We start from the raw sequence: 14,018 nt of genomic DNA, 5'->3' as shown, positions 1-14,018 counted from the left end.
TGTTCATCCAAGCCAACTGCGGCTGTGTGGACCGAAAACACAGCGCTGTTAACAGAGTTTACGAAGGCTGCAAAGCGCTGCTGATGCACTACAAGATGCCGTTAGGGTGTTATCACATCCTGCATCGTGAAAATGAACCATTACAATATCAACTTGTAGTGTAAGCTATCCAACACCAGGACATCCGCTTCAGAGCGACATCCAATTCGTCGGCTGTGTTTGTAACGACTAGGAGCGACGAACCAGAGGTGCTCGGTCGACTTGTCCAGTAGTAAGTCCACTTGCGGTAAGGCAAGCGACAGTTAGCTGTGCAAGGCTGTTCGCCTCGTCTTTGAACCTACACCAAAACCAACATCACCAGTCCAGATCACGATGCGTCACACTCTTGTATCGATTGGCTCGTTGCTAACGATGAATGCGGGGTCTTGGGTAGCAACCATCGTGACGACAGGCACATTGCTGCCATTTGTGAAAGAGGCGCAGACACACGCGCAGCCTACTAGGTACGTCGAAGTGGCTGATCTGCCGTTGGCACCTCACTCACTAAACCACAAACACTATCTCATGTGGGCGGAAACAGTCACCCTATGAATGAACATCTTTATGAGCAGTTGGCCGCAACTTCGTTGCGCAATGTTGCCACAGCATGTTGCTGCCATGCGACTACGTTTGCAGTGGCTGCGATATCGCTACGTTGCTGCATTGGGGGTATTTGACTTGCCTACCGCAACCCCTGCCAACGTTTGCCCAGCGCATACTCATCAGACTAGGTGCGATGTTGCTGGGTCCAACCTCCTCCCGTTGCCTTCGTGGTCATAGGTTTATCAGCAGCCCCAAGATAAGTCCGAGCGCGGCATGTTCCAGATCGTCCAAAACCGCGGCTGTCGATTGCGCACTCGGCATTCATCGAACTTTATCAGAATAAAGGGTGATGACCGAGCATTAGTCTATCCGCGCGCTGGCCCTAGTGCGACAGTGGAAGCCGACCCACTCTTGCTTGAGAACAAGATTTGCGACTACAATCGAATGCACCCTGGCATCAATCTACACAAGTCCCGCTCATGACCTGAAAACCGCGATGGTATGGCTGCCGGGACAGACGGGCCCGTTGTTAGCGCGCGCACCAAGCGGCGAAGTGGAGGGGATCTCCGCCGTCGTTCACCCAAGCCAATGCGAAGTGCAAAAACCGCGATTGGCCACATATCTGGAAAATGACGAGGATGCACGCCGACCTGATGCTTACCGGCTCTTGCTTCAGGCCCGAGTCAGACAAGCCCAAAGCACGTACCAGAAACGTTCGCACCGAGACGAGGTTTGACCAGCGAATACCCACATCTTTGAGATGGTCTTGGGCAAATAAGCATAAAACTTCCACTGAATTGCATACCTGACAAACACGATATCGCGGTAGCTTCTGCGATCGAGCTCGGCGAGATCTTCGCCGCACCCTGGCATGCGGAAGAGTCTCAGGCACTAGCCTATCGTATAGTTTGTGCCTTACATTTCGACATCCGCGGAGCATCCTTACCTATAGATTGCACCCTCATCCCGGAGGAACGCAGCCCTTTTTGGATGGAACTCCGTGGGACATTAATATACCTATACCGACAGGACGTTCCCATCGTATCCGACTCCTCGGTCCCCCGTGAGCGCGATCAAGATGTCTACCCAATTTGATAACTGGCGCAGCGACCCGAGTGAGTCGCACTCGATGTTGATGGCCGTCTCGACATGGTCACTCGGTGGAGTCTCTTTCGCCTTCCTGGTTGTTCGCTGTTGGATCCGTCGTTCCCAAAAGAAGTTCTGGTTTGACGACATTGTACTCATTATCAGCTGGGTAAGTAAGTCGAAAGATCGAAGTGAATCACGGATGGCTGATGCACCACAGTTTATGCTCCTTGGTCAACTCATCTTGAACCAACTCAGCATCAACCTCGGTTTTGGAAAGCATGCGCTCGACAGTAAGACTTCGCAGAGAAGACTTCAATTAACATATCTCTGACCTTCTCGCTAGTTGACTTCAGCCACTTCGAACGTATCACGTACTATGGCGCATCCGCGCTCACCTTTTCAATCACGGGCATCATTCTTAGCAAGATCTCGTTCGGGCTCACTTTGCTTCGGTTGACTGACGGATGGCTTAAGGCCTACGTTTGGTTCGCTATCGCTACCCTTGCCTTATTCGCGATACCAGTTGCTGTCCTCCCCTGGGTACTGTGCAAGCCAATAACGAAGACCTTTGTTGATATCCTTCCCGGGACATGTATCGACAAGGAGCCTTCCGTAATATACGGAAGATTCCAGGCTATATGGGCTGCCATCATGGATATTTCTCTAGCATTGTTGCCTTGGAAGGTCCTCTGGAATCTACAGATGCGCACCGCGGAGAAGATCGGAGTTGGTGTTGCCATGAGTCTGGGTATCTTGGCGGGAGTCACCTCTATTCTCCGAGCCAGATACGTCGAACAGCTCCAGACCCAGGATCTTTCCTGTAAGCTATTGAAGCTCTCTATCTGAAACGAGCTAACCAAAGCAGACCAAGCGTATAACTCCGTCATTTGGTCAACAGCAGACACTGCCATGACAGTCGTTGCCACGTCCATCCCGGTACTCCGTGTCTTCTTCAAGCAAGCGGTCAATACGGCCATCTCACATTACCACAACTCAACCAACCGAAGCAACAAATCGAAATCTACTGGAACTGGAAGCACTCCTTCCAACCCTTCCAACAACGCAAGCACACTTGCGAATCAAAGTGCACGACGATTGAACAAGAACACATCACGTACACTAGAGAACACGAGCACAGATTCATTATTCAAAGACGACGACCTGGAGCGTGGCCCCAAGGAGGGTTACATTGAGTTGGACGATCTCATTGTTGACGAGAAGACTGGAAGGGTTTCGGCTGCAACACCCGAGTCATTGCCAGAGTCCATGTCACGGGCGCACCTACACGGTGACGATTGGCCCTTGGCAGACCATATTCAGACGCACATAGAAGACATACGGAGGTTGTGATGGAGCTTACGGGTAATTGATAATCACGAATAATGCCATAACGAAGATGTTTGCTCACCAATTCTCGGCCGCGAATCGGCATCACCCCGAGTCCGTTCTCTATGACTACTGACGAGTCTTGTTAATTATCCTAGCCATCGCATTACTTTCTTTCGAGCATTCAGAACATGAGTAATGAGAGGCAAGAGGACCCTGAAGACCGAGTCTCGTCGGAGCCTTCTCATTCGCCTTTGCCCGGTTCCTGGCTCCGCTCCCTTCCGGCTAGCGGCATCTGATCTACAGGCCCGCCTCCACGCTGCGGCAGGTTCCCAGGTAGCGCCACTGCACGCCCACCACCATGACAACGCCTAGCGTCCCCGGATCCCAGATCGCACTATGCGCGCATCAGGGGCCTTGTCGCCCTTGCGACCGACAACATCGGAATGCTTTACCGACCAATCGAAAATGACGTGATAAGCCGACCGATGCTAGTCGATATCTTAGTCGATGTCTCTAGCACGTCAGGCGCATGTTCAAGGCTGCACCACCACTCTCTTTTCCTAACTTCGGCCCTTCTGTCGGTCGTTCATTTGTAGAACAGAGTCATTGTTCTACGCTCGCGCAGAAGGTTTGCCATTTCATCAGCGACGTACATGATCTCAGCACGATGATCAGGCACACCACTCCTGAATTAAACTTCCGCTACGAAATTCGCCATGGTTGATTGGTGGCGTTCATGTCATTCGCTGTGAACACCTCAGACTGTTCGCATATAATAGACCTTCAACTGCCAAATTGCTTTTCACCCGTCACCGATACATACGCTCCTTAGTCTTTGTATAGTTTCAGTCGCAAGCATGAAGGCATCCATTCTATGCGCTACGCTCCTTACATCGGCAGTACTTGCCTTCCCCGCCAACCTCCTCAACAACCTCCCTGCTGATCTCAGCGATGAGGGGCTCGCAGAGATCACAGAGCTGGCGGCAAAAATCACCAGAGCGGTCGAGAAGATGCCGGCCAATTTGGCCAAGCGACAACTTGGTGCTAGCATCTTACCACCGGGCTTCGATGCGGATGCTCAACGTATCAGCACCACGGGTGAACACCGTTATGTAGGTGGACTTTTGGGATGGAAGACTTGTTCTTGCATCAATTTCTAACACGTCCACCTACAGATTGCACCTGGCAAGAACGACCTTCGCGGACCATGCCCAGGTCTGAACGTCATGGCGAACCATGGCTATCTCCCCCGCAATGGAATCGCCTCCGTCACGCAATTGACAACTGCATCGAACGAAGGTACGCATGTTGCCATTGGATCGTCAGCCAAATCGCTCACAGCGCCGTAGTTTTCGGTATGGGTCTTGAGCTCTCCGCTTTCCTGTCAGTCCTTGCTACCGTCATGGGCGGCGACATTGTCTCGTCTTCCATCGGTGGCCCGCCCAGCGGGGGTCTGCTTGGTGGACTCACCACGGGACTTGGTCTCGTCGGAAAGCCGCAGGGTATGAGCGGGACACACAACCGTTTCGAGGCTGATTGCTCTCCCACACGAGAGGACCTGTACAAGAACGGCAACCCAGTATCCCTCAACCTCCCTCAGTTTGAGGAATTAATGGCCATGCCTATCGGTCCGAACGGCTACGACCTCACTGTCATGCATCCTTTCCGTGGCTCTAGATACAACAACTCCGTCGCCACCAACGGACACTACTGGGCTGGGCCTCTGACCCACTACGCCATCAACACTGCGACCTACCTGTTCACCTTCCACTTCTTCTCGAACCACTCCGCAGAGTACCCATCAGGTTATCTCGACGGAGAAACCCTGAAGTCGTTCGAAGGCGTCACAGGACAGAAAGGCAGCTTCAAGTGGGCTCGTGGCCAGGAGAAGATTCCTGAGAACGTAAGTTTGCTCTGTATGCATCATCAGCGGTCGAAATATACTAACACCTACCTCAGTGGTACCGCCGCGCTATCGGTGATGACTACGGAATCGCAGCCTTCACACTCGACGCCGTAGGCGCACTCCAAGCACTTCCCTACATGGCCGTCGTAGGTGGCAACACAGGCGAGCCCAACACCTTCACCGGTGTCAACATCGCCGATCTCACTGGTGGTGTCTTCAATGCCGAGACCCTGCTCGAAGACAACAACCTCATGTGCTTCGCATTCCAGGCTGTCAACTCCGCCAGCCCGGATATCTTGAAGGGTCTCCTCGGTAATGTTCTGCTTGCTGTGCAGAAGTTGACTGATGCGCTGAACCCCATCCTTGCGAAGCTTGGCTGCCCTGATCTTGCCAAGTACGACAAGTCTTTGCTTGCCAAGTTCCCGGGTGCTGGTGCTGGAATTTAGTTGGGGGCGAGAGGATGATTGCTTTATGATACCAAGACCTGCTTCACTTCTTATAGTGTATAAATACATACGTAATGAATACCATCAAGACTTGATGAAGCGCAAAGCACAGTTCCCTTCGATCTTGACCTCTGCGCCGAGAAGTCTCACATCCCTTCCGTCTCTTGTATTTGTGATATCTCTCTATGAGAGACTATCGCTAAACAATGTAGTGAAGCATTGTGGAGGGCAGAAATCATGAACTGAATGTGTCGAAGAGCAGAGAAGTCCAGATCCAAGAGAATCATGAAACTGGAGTCGGGTAGTGGCTGAAACCGGCGGTCATTGCACCAAACCCCTTCGCGGGCGTACAATCGCGTCGGGAACACATACCATCGAAGAAGCCGGAGCCTCTGTCTTGGAATGATGCTCAGATGCTGAGGGCGTGTATTCGCGATGCGCGAGCATTGAAATGTGCCCAGGTGATGAGACGATCAGAGGTCTCCTCCTCAGTGGCTCGGGCCAATCTCGGAAGCTACCTAGATATGACGTCATGACTGCTTCCAGTCCGTATACGCGCTTCAATCATCATCAGTACGCACAGTCAGACCACCATCCTCGAAATGTATGTAATAAAGTCCTTCAATGAGCCCTAGACCCCTACCTGGCTCCAGGCTGCTGCAGCGTCGCCGTGTCCTTTAATCCTCTCGTCTTCGACAGCACGCGCCCGTGTCTCGAAGAACCAATCTCATCTGGGCAGCCCTTGAAAGAGCGTGAATAGCTTGACAACAAACAGCATCCCAGACGTCTTGCTCCAATTGTTAGCGTTGCGATAGCCGACCCATTGTTGGCATGCTGTTCACGAAGTCGTGCAGATGATATCCTACTCGAACGGCCTTTCACGCGTGCCCTTCCTTCCGGACGGCATGGATTCCGAGCAACAGTAGGTAGCTCACAAGTAGCGAATCGCGAGAAGATTAGCACGAGAATAGACATCAAATCTCGGCCGGCTGCAATCCGCTTTTGTCCAAGACATCAGCATCGTATGTTTTGCGCACTTGGCGAACGAAAACCCGCGACAAATTAGCGATGCGTACCTTGGGCTCATCAACTTTTGCACCCATGCTCATGCTAATTCGGGATGTGCACTTCGCAACCCGATCATTCGTTCGAGCTGAATGTTTACAGCATGCGTTGAGGCCTGATGCTTCCAAGGCGCCGAGTCGGCTGTTGGTGTTGGCCAAGGTGCGCGAAACTCAGCACGCGTTACACAGGTGCCTCAAATTTCTGGACAAGCCTTGGTGCTAAGGCATCCACGTACGCTGTATCACCACATGTGGCGAGTATATAACCAGATGGAAGGGGCGCTATGTGAGGCTCGGTAGGAATAATTCGCTGTTGACCAGTCCTTTCTCAAACACACTCATTCATACTTTCGCTTCTTTCGCTTCTCTTCCACACGTTCTTTTGACAAGACATTTACCGCACACTTTTTTTTACGATACACGTTTCTTGCAACTCATTACACCATAATGTATACCGCCGTATTCGTCACCATTGCGAGCCTGGCGCTTGGCGCAACCGCCGCTCCAGTCGCAGCATCACCTCTCGACATCGGCAATGGTCACATGCAGCTACAGATCAACATCGACCTGACCGGTAAAGACGCTGTCGCAGCCAACGCTATCGATGCTCAGCAACTGTTCGCTTTCTCCTCAACGCACTTCGTTCATGCCGTCCCGGAGGAGGTCGTCAACGGCACCGAACCAACCGGTGGTCTCGCCGGCGCATCCGGCACCTTCAACTTCGGCATCAACAGCGCTTCCAACATGATCTGCTACAACATTACGCTGCACAACTTCCAAGGCGAATTCGACTCCCCCGCGACTACGGCAACGCACATCCACGAGGCCGCGCGCGGTGCTAGTGGACCACCCAGGATCTCGTTCCCAAACCCGGAGCTGGTAGAGGGAAGCGAGACGGTTAGAAACGGCGCAGGATGCATCAAGGGCCCATTCACGACTGGTGTTATGGTTGAAGGAAAGGATTCGGGCGAGGGCTTCCATGTTAGCATGATCGAAGCCAACCCGGCGGCTTTCATGGCGGACACCCATTCGAGCTTGGCGCTACCTGGTGCAGTTAGGGGGCAGATGGCATGATCGAGTCGTAGATCTTATCTCACGCAATAATTGTAATGCAGACTATTCACACGTTATGATTGTACCTACAGAATGGCAGTTGATAAGTCCTCAATACATCCATCGTCCACAGCAATCATGCCTCTTCTCCAGTGCTATCCAGCTCGTCATCTTCCATACCAATAGCAGGAATAATGTGAAATCTCACACCTCTGTACATGGTCGTAACCCAGTACTTTGGCCACTCGCGAGTCCATGCCATCATCGACTTACTAGGGGGGCATGGCTTTCGCTTTGCAGAACTTGAAAGCGCGTAGAAGAAATGATTCAACGTAATACCTTCAGGTTCATAAATCTTGTTGATTTTACTATCTCGCTGGTACGGTCGGCCGTCGTGTAGTCTGTAGCTGACGTGAAACTCGATCTCCGTGAGCGGAGGCCAGGTCATGAACATGGTTCGCCATGATGCAGTCGGATTGGGCCATCCGTTTCGGCTGTTCACAGTATCAAGAAGGCTCCAGCGATCGACAAATCCGATATCTGGGCTGTCGAAAGCGGCGATGGAGCAAAATCTTGGTCGCCCGAAGTGACTCAGTTGAGGATGCACGATGCAGTTCGCGAGTGCTTCCGTCTTGGTGGGATGGTTAGCACGATGTGTGTTCCACGTCCTCTCTATGAAGCGCTTTCTTTTGCTTGGACTCTTTTGCTTTTTTGCAGACTTGCTGTATCGGAATAAAGTCTTTGAGGTGTTTTGTCCGTCCCTGATCAAGTCACACCAAGCCTTTGAGACGCGCTCGCAGCGCAGCAGATCCTTGATGGGCAACATCGCAAGGCTCATCTCGAAGACCTCAGTGGGAAGTTGAGTGAGATCCATACTGAAGATGATTCTGCTTGGGATCCACGATGTAGTTTATACGAAGCAAGATGTTTGCTGGAAACGTTGCATAGCAATGTCTTGAGCCAGCTGATAGCATCACACCTTGGCTAGCTAGTCTGCCTTCTCCAGCACAGCAGTCTTATCTTCTGCTCTCCGCTCGAGAACGGCTCGTCTCCTAAGATACCAGATCTGCACAGCATATCCGACGACTAATGCCAACCCCAATACGAGCATGGGGACTAGCAGCCACCGAACAGTTTTCTATACATCACGACAGTCAGCATCCGGCCTTCCAATTTATTTTCTTGATTTAGTCTTACAGTCTCAACACACGCCAGCCTCCTTGCCGCATCATCCGTTGTCCGTATGACGGGCAGCATAACGCAGGTCGCTAGCTCACGCGTGCATGTGAATTCGTCGTTGTATTTGGTCAGCACTGTCGGTATTTGACAACGCTTCGATGACTGGTAATGCAAGATGGTGGACCATATCGCGGATGCAAGTGTGCTGGCGAAGGATACGACTGCGAGTACCACAGTTGTGATGTACACGATATTGCCTCGAAAGGGATATTGCGAGTTCTGGATGCGTTGTAAGCACTGATCAAAATACAGCCATCACGAAGAATAGTACCTGTGTATCTTCTTCCATTATAGCTCTGGGTTTCGCTCGCATGATCCAGATACTCAATACACTTGCGACGATGGCTAACACCGCTCTCGCAACGGCAAGTCTGTCATATGTTTCGTTGTAGTCAACAGCGATCCACTGCTGGGTCGTCTGCTGCTCGTCATACGTCCCATCTGTTCCTCTCCAGATGTACCAAGCGTCAGCGGGGAAGTATTGAACCAAAAGCCATTTCGCATGACCAGTCAGACCGAGGGTGCCGATGGATGCGACCAAGAGTAGGATGGAGCTTATGAAGAGTATGCGATGAGACAGGCTGGAGCAAGGCATCCTGATCTCTTGGCAGTGAATGTTGAAGTAGGTGGAAGCAGGCGCTCGCGATGAAGAAGAGAAAGCAAAGTCGAAGCAAGAGAGACAGAGTCAACAGTCTCGAAGAAATGAAGTCCCTAGAATCACTTCGTATTGAGTGCTAGTGTCACCGACTACCCACAGTCTCAAAGACCTGCGTTCGGTCAAACCTCGGTAGAGACGTACGTCCGTGGCTGTACCCTATCATACTGTGAGATATACGTCGATGGATACCATTGCAGGAAATGAAGGACTACAGCCCCCTATCGTGTAGCGCATGTACGAAAAGAACCACAGCAACTGGACAGAATCTGATTCATGTCAGCTGTATGCGCAGCATCTACATTTGTCGGTGTTGATGTGGTGAGCAGGCTGGCCTATGGAGCGGCTAAATTGCCGGATCATGTCAGCACCGCTTTGATTTGCGGGGACCAAATCGAGAATGAGCGCAGCAGCACTGCCACTTCGGGGCGCTGACTCGGGGTCAGTAGGGCCAGTATTAGTCGCAGTGCGCAGATGCTGCCTTGCTGACTGTCGAACATAGACTCAAAGTAAGGAGTGCATGCTTCGTGCGACCGGTAGGTGCGCTGCCATTCATTTCCACGGGGCGACTTCGTCTTGAGACATTGGCTGATTGTCTCACTCGAATGCTCTTGAGTCGCGAACTAGCAGCGGTACGTAAGCCGACCAGACGACGCATCACTGCCGAGGCATTTGCATACAATACTACACCGCTGCCCTCTTGGCCACTTTCATGGCCTACTCTGCGCTCCTTCCCGCCTTCCTTTCTCATCGCCGGTCCTCTGCTTCGTGAAGCGGGACGCCACCCAATTCTGCGGTGCCATGCTGCCCATCGAGTTCGCCTCCATTTATGGTGTGTCCGTGTTTTGTCGCCGTATGCGCATACGCCTCCGCATCAGGGTATCCGTCTCTAGTCATTTCTGGCGTGCCATACGGATTCATAGAATCACCGTCGCTCGACGGGACAGCAGTCCCCGCGGAGTGGCGCTTGGAGCGCTTGAGGATGTAGAAGATAGCGACACCGGCGAATGCGATAACCGCAAGCCCTCCGACGACGGCACCCGCGATTATGGATGTATTGATTGAACCACTGATTCCAGCAGGAGGTTGATTCTGCTCGCCGGCCGAGTTCGACGTTGAGGATGGGGTAGGTGCCGAGATTGACGGATTGCTATTCGATGCAGGTGTACTGGACGCTGCCTGTTGGGACGCGACTGACGTTGAGTCCACTACAACACGTCAATAATAAGTCAAATATAGCGTTTGCGCAATGTCACGTACCATTGGCCGGAAGCGCTTGGTAAAGTGTCGTCGACATCAACGGATGGCTGCCTGTCCAATCGCAGTAGATACGCGTGTACGCGTCGGAAGCGCCAAAAGTGGTGAACATGATGTCCGAGTAGCAAAGCCCATAGTCTCCGTCGCTGTCCAGCTGGTTAACGTGGCCGAGTCTACGCGAGACATGCAGCTGAACTTACCAGGTACTAGTTACACCTCCAGACCCATACACCGTCGTATGTGAGCAGCTTGTCCATGCCTCACAACCTGTCTTCGGTAAGGGGGAGGTCGTGGTGGTTCCATCAACCTCGAAAGCGGATGACGCTTTGCACGACTGATACAGGCTGCCTGTTGTAAAAAGGTAGCCGTCGGACTGAGGAAATGTCTTGATCGACCCTATTGCCAGGTCAGATAAGCGCACCTCGAGCTCGAGCTCGCATGCCAGTGTACTTACAGACCGGCTTATCGTCTTGCGTGCCGATGAGCTCGTATCCCATAACCACGATGCCATTTGCAGGGCCTTGCCTTGGGAGCATTGCAGGAGCTGTGGGTGCAGGCATTGGGGCATGTATCAGTGCCGCAGCAGCGACATTGATAGAGACCATTCGCAAGAGGAAAGAAAACATGGCGATGTGTAAAAAGTGTCGTATGGGACAGAGCACCAGAGCACCCAGCGCATGCACTGCTCAAGTCGGTGGAAGGAGAGCGACAGAGACACTCTCAAGGTCCGCGACCTCGTCGCAAAGTGGGTTTTGTCTTTTGGACCCCAACCATCGTGTCATTTTAGATACGCCCGACTATCACGACATCCTGGTCGTGTTCGACGGCTGTGAGTGGGTGCATGAGGCACAGAAACACGATTGAGGTTTAGGGGATATGCGGGGCGTAGCCTTCGAGCACGGGCAGCGTTGGGCCGGGGGTTTGAGAGGCGGATAAAGTGCGACTTAGTCCATTCATGGTTTGGTTGGCGCCTGCCAAGCAGGCGTTCCGTCGTGGCGGGGCTGGGAGCCTCCTAATCCTAGGTTGTGCATGCAGCCTTCCGCAAATCTCTGCGATAGGGATCTCAATGTGCGGGCAAAACTCGCCGGTCGATACAGGGCTGCAGTGCGGTCGTCGCTCTGTGAAACTGTGCAGCGATGCCTTGCAATATCTGGTCATCTCAACGCCGAGCTGATGCAGGCACGGTCTGTGTCTCCGAGCTCATCCTTCCGCCCCAAATCGCAGCGGATGCTAAAATATGCATCAGTCGGCCTACTAGCTACGCGCCAGCCGAGGCATACAATACATGAACCCTTCGACGCCACATGAAACCTCGTTGGAACGGTTCGTCGCATTGATGGTAAAGGTGCTGCAACCGGATGGCGCACATCGATCCATCTTTTTGAAGTCAAAGTACGTTCGCCAGCAATCGTCTTTTTAGCGCGTGATCTTGAAAGACAAGGAAAACTCTTAGGTGTGTCCTGAGGAACTTGTACAGAAAGACATGCTTCTTCGTATATATGTATAGCATGGCCAGGACCCCAGGCTCGTACTGAGCCGCAAGGTGGGTCCTCAAAAGCAAAACCAGGTGCCAATTCTCTTGCTCCTCCCTTTCCAACCCTTATCAACCGGCTCCATGTCTTCTTTCGTATAGACATCGGTCTCAAGATCCGTTTCGCTCGCTTTCCTAAACTTGGTCTTCTTCAGAAGTTTCCAGCCGACGATCATCAATAGGAAGATGGGAAGTTCAAGGTAGAAGCTAACGAAATCCACGGCGGCAAACTTGGGGCTGAATGACGACCATCCCTGCACTAGCACAATGAAGATGTTTAGGAAGACGCAGATGTAAGGGCCCCAAGGGTACATCCAGTTTCGGAAGGGTAGCAGGTGTTCTTTTCCTTGGGCTTTGAGACCTGCGCGGAAACGCAGCGAAGAGATGCCGATGCATATCCAGCTCAGTTGGTTTGAGACGCCCACAATGTTCTGTAGCCATGTCCACAGCTGGCCTGATCCGACAAAAGAAAGGGAGAATAGGACAATGGACACCAAGCTAGTCGTCAACACAGCGATCCACGGAACCTGGTATCGCGTCAGCTTCGTGAAGACTTTGGGCGCATGTCCGTTTGCTCCGAGCGTGTACAACAGGCGCGAGCCAGCGTAGAGGGCATGGTTGCCTGCAGATATGACACTGGTGAGGACCACTGCGTTGACGAACGATCCAGCCGCTTTCGAACCGGCCATCTGGAATGCGATGGTGAAAGGAGATGTACGCGATGACTTCGTCGAGAGACCGGGATAATCGTACGGTATGTTGAATCCAATCATGATGGCTGTGAGGATGTAAAAGAGCAAGATGCGCCAAAAGACGTTCTTCACGACCTTTGGAAGCACGCGTGCTGGATCGCGCGTCTCTCCGGCGGTGATTGCGATGGACTCGGTTCCACCGTAGGCGAACGATGCAGTCACGAAAACGGATGCGAAGCCTCCAATGCCACCGACAAACGGCGCATCTCCAGCGGTCCAGAATTTGCCTCCAATGTATCCATGGTCGGTATTGGCACCAGCATTGACTGCGATGCTCAGGATGATGAAGATGACGATGGTTACCACCTTCAAAAGACTCAACCAGTACTCCAGCTCGCCGTAGGCCTTGACGTTGATGATGTTCGCCAACACGATCAGCACCCATACGGCTATGCCAACAGCATACCATGGGACGCTGTCGCTCCAGTATTGTATCAGCAACTGCAACGCGACAAGATCGGCCGCCGTGCTGACAGCATCGTTGAACCAGTAATTCCACGTCAAGGCAAAACCAAACGCATCATCCACGTAACGACCGGCGAATGTGCAGAAGGAGCCTGCGACGGGGACGAAGGCAGCCATTTCGCCAAGAGATAGCATAGTGCAGAAGACGATGAAGCCGACGATCGAGTAGCAGATGAGTAGCGAAGCTGGTCCGCCAGTTGCGAGAGCTTTGCCAGTCCCGAGAAAGAGTCCAGTTCCGATGGTGCCTCCGATGGCTATCATTTGCACCTGCCTGGCACTGAGGGAGCGTCGAAGGCGATCTTCGTTCACGAGATGAGATGGTATCCGGTCCAGGGATTCGGGCGATGCCGCCGCGACATCATGAGGATCTTTCTCAGGGTCGGTAGTCGTCATTGTTGGAGCGAGGTCTATCGCAGTGATGCGATGCGATGTAAGAGCTGAAGCTCAGAGCTGGCGCATGGAAGCTTTTCATGGCGAAGCTTACTTCCCGACTGAGCACGAGCGCGATACCCATAATTCGCAGGCGAGTCAGCGATCATTACACTTCTGGCGCATTTCGCACAGCTTGCCACGGAGCACGTCATTTTACTCGTAGCGGATTGGTGGTGCGGGGGAAACCAGAGGGTCGGAGGCATTTTCACTCTAAGTTT

General features: G+C 52.6%; 5 protein-coding genes across 5 annotated transcripts; 3 read left to right on the top strand and 2 right to left on the bottom strand.

Annotated features, from left to right (window-relative positions):
* Window positions 1-1,717: 1,717 nt before the first annotated feature.
* Window positions 1,718-3,021, top strand: J4E78_006786 (uncharacterized protein; the record flags this gene model as incomplete). Its single annotated transcript, XM_049367396.1, is given in 4 exon segments — window positions 1,718-1,723; window positions 1,889-1,961; window positions 1,976-2,491; window positions 2,537-3,021. The coding sequence occupies 4 exon segments, from the start codon at window positions 1,718-1,720 to the stop codon at window positions 3,019-3,021; spliced, it is 1,080 nt and encodes a 359-aa protein (XP_049221143.1).
* Window positions 3,022-3,857: 836 nt separating this feature from the next.
* On the top strand, window positions 3,858-5,352 carry J4E78_006785 (uncharacterized protein; the record flags this gene model as incomplete). The annotated part of the gene is made up of 4 exons (XM_049367395.1): window positions 3,858-4,112; window positions 4,176-4,299; window positions 4,350-4,903; window positions 4,960-5,352. 4 exons carry the CDS (start codon window positions 3,858-3,860, stop codon window positions 5,350-5,352), a joined length of 1,326 nt encoding a protein of 441 aa, XP_049221142.1.
* Window positions 5,353-6,863: 1,511 nt separating this feature from the next.
* Window positions 6,864-7,490, top strand: J4E78_006784 (uncharacterized protein; the record flags this gene model as incomplete). The annotated part of the gene is made up of 1 exon (XM_049367394.1): window positions 6,864-7,490. One exon carries the CDS (start codon window positions 6,864-6,866, stop codon window positions 7,488-7,490), a length of 627 nt encoding a protein of 208 aa, XP_049221141.1.
* A 2,620-nt stretch (window positions 7,491-10,110) lies between these two features.
* On the bottom strand, window positions 10,111-11,180 carry J4E78_006783 (uncharacterized protein; the record flags this gene model as incomplete). The annotated part of the gene is made up of 5 exons (XM_049367393.1): window positions 10,111-10,571; window positions 10,624-10,766; window positions 10,821-10,836; window positions 10,885-11,016; window positions 11,075-11,180. The coding sequence occupies 5 exons, from the start codon at window positions 11,178-11,180 to the stop codon at window positions 10,111-10,113; spliced, it is 858 nt and encodes a 285-aa protein (XP_049221140.1).
* Window positions 11,181-12,171: 991 nt separating this feature from the next.
* Window positions 12,172-13,761, bottom strand: J4E78_006782 (uncharacterized protein; the record flags this gene model as incomplete). Its single annotated transcript, XM_049367392.1, has 1 exon — window positions 12,172-13,761. The coding sequence occupies one exon, from the start codon at window positions 13,759-13,761 to the stop codon at window positions 12,172-12,174; it is 1,590 nt and encodes a 529-aa protein (XP_049221139.1).
* Window positions 13,762-14,018: the final 257 nt, after the last annotated feature.

This window comes from Alternaria triticimaculans, assembly GCF_023758025.1.
Source record: "Alternaria triticimaculans strain BMP 0046 chromosome Unknown scaffold_9, whole genome shotgun sequence".
NCBI classification, from domain to species: Eukaryota; Fungi; Ascomycota; class Dothideomycetes; order Pleosporales; family Pleosporaceae; genus Alternaria; species Alternaria triticimaculans.
This window is presented reverse-complemented; position numbering and strand designations above follow the sequence as displayed.